This window comes from Lipotes vexillifer, unplaced genomic scaffold, assembly GCF_000442215.2.
Source record: "Lipotes vexillifer unplaced genomic scaffold, Lipotes_vexillifer_v1.1 scaffold451, whole genome shotgun sequence".
Lineage (NCBI taxonomy): Eukaryota > Metazoa > Chordata > Mammalia > Artiodactyla > Lipotidae > Lipotes > Lipotes vexillifer.
This window is the reverse complement of record NW_006795989.1, coordinates 1,772,191-1,778,949: the sequence shown is the minus strand read 5'-3', so window position 1 is coordinate 1,778,949 and position 6,759 is coordinate 1,772,191. Positions and strand designations below refer to the sequence as shown.

The window sequence follows — 6,759 nt, the reverse complement described above, 5'->3', positions numbered from 1 at the left end:
TTCCTGCTGTTGAAGATGGTGATTCTAAATCTCATTTTCAGCAATCATTAGATGTCGGGCATGTGACGTCAGATTTTAACTCCATAGCAGCTACAGTAGGAAAGCCACCGAATATAAATGATATTTCCTTAAATGGAAATCAAGTTACTGTAAACCTTTCACCAGTACCTACTCTTCAGTCAAAGATGACTCTTGATCAACAGCACATTGAAACACCTGGTCAAAATAAAGCTTCTAAAGTAACTTCACCAGTGGTTGGGCCAGGTCATGAAGTCCAGGAGCAAAGTTCTGGCCCATTCAAGAAACAGTCTGCTACCAACCATGAACCTGAAGAAGATAGCGAAGTACCTGTTGATAGTACGTTAAATAATAACAGAAATCAAGAGTTTGTTTCTAGTAGTAGAAGTATAAGTGGAGAGAGTGCTGCATCGGAGAGTGAATTCACTTTAGGGGGTGATGACAGTGGTGTGTCAATGAACCCGACTAGGAGTACACTTGCACTGTTGGCCATGGCCCAACCTGGGGAGCCAATCAGCGTCAAGATTGAAGAGGAAAACCAAGATTTAATGCATTTTAACCCGCAGAAGAAGAAAACTAAAGGAAAAGGGCAAACTAAAGAGGAAGACAACAGTAATCAAAAACAGCTGAAAAGACCTGCCCAAGGCAAACGCCAGAATCCAAGGGGAACAGATATATATTTGCCATATACTCCCCTTTCCTCGGAAAGCTGCCATGATGGTTATCAGCATCAAGAAAAAATGAGACAGAAGATCAAAGAAGTAGAGGAAAAACAGCCAGAAGTCAAAACCGGATTCATTGCCTCTTTCTTAGATTTTCTGAAATCTGGGCCCAAGCAGCAGTTTTCCACTCTTGCTGTACGAATGCCTAACAGGACTAGACGACCAGGAACCCAGACTGTTCGTACATTTTGTCCCCCACCACTTCCAAAGACTGCATCTGCAACACCCACACCTTTAGTGTCTGAAACTGGGGGTAACAGTCCGTCAGAAAAAGCTGATAACGACCTTAAAAACTCGGAACATTTATCTTCACTTTCTTCTGATGAAGATGATCCTGGAGTATGCAGTCGTGATATTTATAAAAGCACCTCTACTACCTTAAATACTTCGGATGCCACTTCTGATAAAAAGAAGAAAACAGGTAAAGTTTTAAAATTTAGATTCATAATTATGGCTTTCCACTTTAATTTTTCTGGCTCTATACCAAGTTTTATGCTTTCTTAGCTTGAAGCAGGTCTGCATTTTCAGGACAAAATGCATAGGTAGATATCTCCTTATTAAATAAGGAGACTTATTTTTTTAAATGTTCCTTGCCTATAGGGAAGTTCTGGGTTTTAGGCTGAGTAGTTTTGATTTTTCTCAGCTTTTTACCACATGCAACATAATTTACATAGTGCACTATCCAGACTTTTCTAACCTGAGACATCTTGAAGTGGCTCATGGATATGAGGCATTGTATCGAGGGCCATGTTGTTATATAAACTGGCATGTTTTCTTGGTATGCTAATTTTACCTAAAGATTAACATTTTACTATTAAATATGGTTATTTTGTGTGCAGCATGCAGGTTAATATAATTAAGTTAAAACTTTAAAAATTTTGTGCTGGTTCCAAAGTATATGCCCAAATCCTGTGTGTGTTTCACTTTATTCTGTAGTTAAGGGAACATTTCGAGGAACTGTTTTGAGAAGCACTGCCTTATGTAAATGATTGACAAGTAGTATAAAAGTTACTATTTTAAAGAGCATGCTGAGCTTCCCTGGTGGTGCAGTGGTTAGGAATCCGCCTGCCAATGCAGGAGACACGAGTTCGAGCCCTGGTCCGGGAGGACCCCACATGCCGCAGAGTAACTGGGCCCGTGTGCTACAACTGCTGAGCCTGCGCTCTAGAGCCCACGAGCCACAACTACTGAGCCTGCGAGCAACAACTACTGAAGCCCGCGCACCTAGAGCCCATGCTTCACAACAAGAGAAGCCACCACAGTGAAAAGCCTGCACACACTGCAACGCAGAGTAGCCCCCAGTCGCCACAACTAGAGAAAGCCCGTGCACAGCAACAAAGACCCAACAGCCAAAAATAAATAAAAATAAAATAAATAAATTTGAGAAAAAAAAAAAGCTTTAAAAAAAAATCATGCTAAGGAAAAACATACTTATAACAATAAAATAGCTACCACCTCTGTGCCAGGAACTATTAGCAATGCTGTAAGATGTGCTTTGTTATCTCCAATATACAGATGATATAACAGACTAAATGAATTTTCCAGGTCCATACAGTCAGTAAATGGAAGAGCTGAAATCCAAACTCAGGTTTATCTGGTTCTAGAACCTGTATTCCTGCCTACCTCCTTTTTTTTTTTTTTTAAATAATTTTTTGGCTGCATTGGGTCTTTGTTGCTGCACGCGAGCTTTTCTCTAGTTGCGGTGAGCGGGGGCTACCCTTCGTTGCGGTGCACGGGCTTCTCATTGCAGTGGCTTGTCTTTGTTGCGGAGCACACCTGTGCCGGCTTCAGTAGTTGTGGCACGTGGCCTCAGTAGTTGTGGCTTGCAGGCTCTAGAGCGCAGGCTCAGTAGTTCTGGCGCACGGGCTTAGTCGCTCCATGGCATGTGGGATCTTCCCAGACCAGGACTTGAACCCGTGTTCCCTGCATTGGCAGGCGGATTCTTAACCACTGCACCACCAGGGAAGCCCCTGCCTACCTCTTTTGTATGAATAGAGTGGTGCTTTATGAGTAAAACCTTGTTTTGTGATGTACTTTTCAGCTTCTCTCCAGATTTGAGACTACCTTTTTAACTACTAGAGTAATATGAAACAGCTGGTATACCAAATACTCTATCAGCATAAATTTCTGCTAAAACATTTGTAAAGAATTCTCATTTTGTTATACAAGGAAATTAGCATAATGGAAAATCATTGTTAGAGTCAAAACATTAGAGATGTGGCTAATCCTAGTAAGGTTTTACACTCTATTCCCCCAATTCAGAGTTCTTTGCAATTACTGTTATATCCCCTCCTATGTTCCTAGAGCAAACATTTTATAATCTCTGTTATAAAACATGAATCTAGAACTAGTTTCTTCCAGACAACAGTTATTATCTCATTTTTAGTTAAAAATCACCACCATCAACCTGATCCTTACTAATAGGTCTTTGAAGTTCTCCCTTTACCATCCCCATTGCCTCCTCATCTGTGAGAACTCATCATCTCTTGCTTGGACTATTGCAACAGACTTCTCATTAGAATCCTTCCCATCAGTCTCTACACCAGTCTGTCCTCCGCACTGTCATCACACTTTATAAAAAAGGAAAACCAATTGTTACTTCTCTGCTTTGAAATGCTTCTTGTTGCTCCATGGGAAAAAATTAAAATAATGTGTAAAAATTCTCCCTTTCCATGTTTCACTCTTGCTCCACCCTTTCTACTTCCCCTCTTCTGTGACAACTGAATTTCTCATTGTTCCTTGGACCTGTGAGCCCCTGTCACAATTGTGCTCCTTTTGGGCAGGTTTTTTTCTACCTAGGCCTTCCTCTTGATTTTTTAGCCCAGCAGACACTTAGTTATCTTTGAAGACCATCTTCAAAGTCATTTTGTGGAAGTTACTCCTGGCAGAATTAGTGCTCATATCCTCTGAATTCCCACAGTCCTTAAATATTTCTGAAGGGGAGAAGTTTTAAATTGCAGCAAGGTCTAGTTTATCCAATTTCCCTTTTATGATTTGCGCTTTTTGTATCCTAAGAAATCTTCGCCTAGCCCATAGTCACAAAAATTTTCTCCTGTTTTCTTCTAGGAATTTTAGAATTTTGCATTTTACATTTAAGTCTAGGGTCCCTTTTAAATTTTTTTTTTTTTTTTTTGGTATAAGATATGTGGTATGGGTTGAAGTTAATTTTTTTGCACATAGAAGTCCAGCTTTTCCAACACATTTGTTGAAAAGACAGTGCTTTCTACATTGAGTGCTTTTTGCACCTTTGTCAAAAATTAATTGTGTAAATTCATATTTGTGTGAATCTATTTCTGGACTCTCAATTCTGTCACATTGATCTATGTGTTTATGCTTTCACCAGTACCACACTGTCTTAATTGCTATAGCTTTACAGTAAATCTTGAATGAAATAAGGCAGTGTGAGTCTTCCAAATTTGTTCTTTTTCAAAATTGTTTTGCCTATTCTAGTTCCTTTCCATTTCCATTTAAATGTTCAAGTCAGCTGTTGGTATCTACAAAAAAATCCTTCTGGGATTTTGATTTCCTTGAATCTGTGGCAATTTGAGGAACACTAAACTGTTAACAATATATTGAGCCTTAATTCATGCACACATTTGATTTCTCTCACTAGTCTTGTGTAGTTTTTGGCATATAGATCCTGCTTTGTTAGATTTATTCCTGAGTTTTTGGGGGTGCTATTTATTGTAAGTGACACTTTCTAAAATTTTGCAGATTCCAGTTATGCATTAGTAGATTATAAAAATAGTTATTTTTTATACGTTGATCTTAAATCCGCACAGCTGATTTATTTTAAGACTTTTTTAATGGGAATTCCCTGGCGGTCTAGTGGTTGGGACTCCACAATTCCACTGCAGGGGGCACAGGTCCAATCCCTGGTTGGGAAACTAGGATCCCGTAAGCCATGTGGCATGGCCAAAAAAAAATGGTTTTTAAAAATTAGATTCCGTAGGATTTTCTATGTAGAAAATGATGTCATCTGCAAATAAGGATAGTTTTCTTCTTTTCCAATCTAATGCCTTTTTCATTCCTGTCTTAATATATAGGACTTCCTATACAATGTTTAATAAGAGTGCTGAGCGTGGACATCCTGAACATGTTCTTGATCTTTGGGAGAAAGAAATCAGTCTTTCACCATTAACTATGATGTTCACTGTAGGTTTTTGTAGATGCCTTTTTTTTTATTGCATTAAAGAAGTTCCTTATATTTTATAGTTTGCCAACAGTTTTTATAATGAATGGAGGTTGAATTTTGTCAGATGGTTTTTCTTCATCTATTTAAATGATCATGTAGTTTTCTTCTGTAGTCTGTCAGTATGGTGAATTACATTGATTGATTGTTAAATATATCTGTGGCCTTGCATTCTCAGGATAAACTCCACTGACTGATATATTATCTCATTTATACATTGATGGATTCAGTTTTATAATTTTTTTGTATCTGTGTTCACAATGAATATTAGTCTGTAGTATTTTTTTTGTAATGCCTTTGTCTGGTTTTGGTATCTGGTTATTGCTGACCTCATAAGTGAGTTGGGGAGTATTCCCTTCTTCTCTATTTTCTGCAAGAGATTGGGTAGTATTGTTTCTTCCCCAAATGTTTGGTTGAATTTGCTAGTGAAACCATCTGGACCTGGAGTTTTCTATGAATTAAATTTCTCTGACAGAACTATTCAACTAGTCTGTTTCTTCTTGACTGTGTTTTGTATCTTTGAAGGAATTGGTCCATTTCATTAAGTTGTCAAATTTATGAATATAGAGTTGTTAGTAGCATTTGCTCATTATCTTTTTAATTTCTGTAGGTCTTGTAGTGATTCCCACTCTTACAGTCTTTTTTTTTAAATAAAATATGGCCTTTTTTAAAAAAAAAATTATTTATTTATTTTTGGCTGCACTGGGTCTTTGTTGGTGCTCGTGGGCTTTCTCTAGTTGCAGCGAGTGGGGAGCTACTCTTCACTGCGGTGTGTGGGCTTCTCATTGCAGTGGCTTCTTGTGTTGCGGAGCACGGGCTCTAGGTATGCGGGCTTCGGTAGTTGTGGCACGCAGGCTCAGTAGTTGTAGCACATGGGTCCCACTCTTACAGTCTTGATGTTGGTCATTTGTGTCTTCTCTCTTCATCTTCGTTAGTCTGGATAGAAGTTTATTAATTTTATTGATCTCTTCAAAAGACCAGCTTTTAGTTTCATCGATTTTTCTCCTTTGTTGACAATTTCACTGATTTCTGCTATTTTCATTAATTCCTTTTTCTGTTTGATTTTGGTTTATTATGTGCTAGTATTTTTTTTCTAGTTTCATATGGTAGAAGCCTAAATTGCTGATTTCAGACCTCTATTCTTTTCTGCTTTAAGCATTTAATGTTACAAACTTCTCTCTAAGCCCTGCTTTAGCTATATCCCACAGATTTTATTTTTATTATTTGTTTTTATTTTCTTTTGTTCTAAAAGTTTTAAAAATTCCATTTGGTGCTTTCTTTTTGATCTATGAGTTATTTAGAATCATATTTTTAGATATTCAAATATTTGGGAATTTTCCAGACATCTGTCCTTTATTGATTTCTACCTTGTGTAATTTCAGTTCTTTAAAATTTTTAAGGTTAGCTTTATAGCCCAGAATATGGTTGATCTTGATAAATGTTCCAGTGCACTTTAAAAGAATGTGTATTCTGCTGTTGTGTGGATTGTTGTATAAATGTCAATTAGATCAAGTTGGTTGTTAGTGCTGTTCAGATTCTTCTCCTTGTTGGTTATCTGTTTACTTGTTCTGTCAATTACTGCGAGAGGATTTCCAAAGCTTCCAAGTATGCTTGTAGATTTGTCTGTTTTGCTTTTCATTTCTATCTGTTATTGCTTTGTGTATTTTGACCTCTGTTTTTAGATATGTACACAGTTAGGATTGTTAAGTCTTAGCAAATTGACGCTTTTATCAGTATATAATATCCTTCTTTTTCCTTGGTAATAATCTTTATTCTGAAGTCTACTTTGTCTCTTATCAATGTAGCCACTCCACGTTTCTTTTGATG

At 37.5% G+C, this 6,759-nt stretch overlaps 1 protein-coding gene across 1 annotated transcript in view; it reads left to right on the top strand.

Moving 5' to 3' along the window:
* Positions 1-6,759, top strand: part of QSER1 (glutamine and serine rich 1) — a 41,044-nt gene that overhangs the window by 6,326 nt on the left and 27,959 nt on the right. Inside the window, exon 3 of the mRNA XM_007468091.1 lies at positions 1-1,161. Coding sequence (XP_007468153.1) covers positions 1-1,161 — 1,161 coding nt within the window. The remainder of the gene's footprint in view (positions 1,162-6,759) is intronic.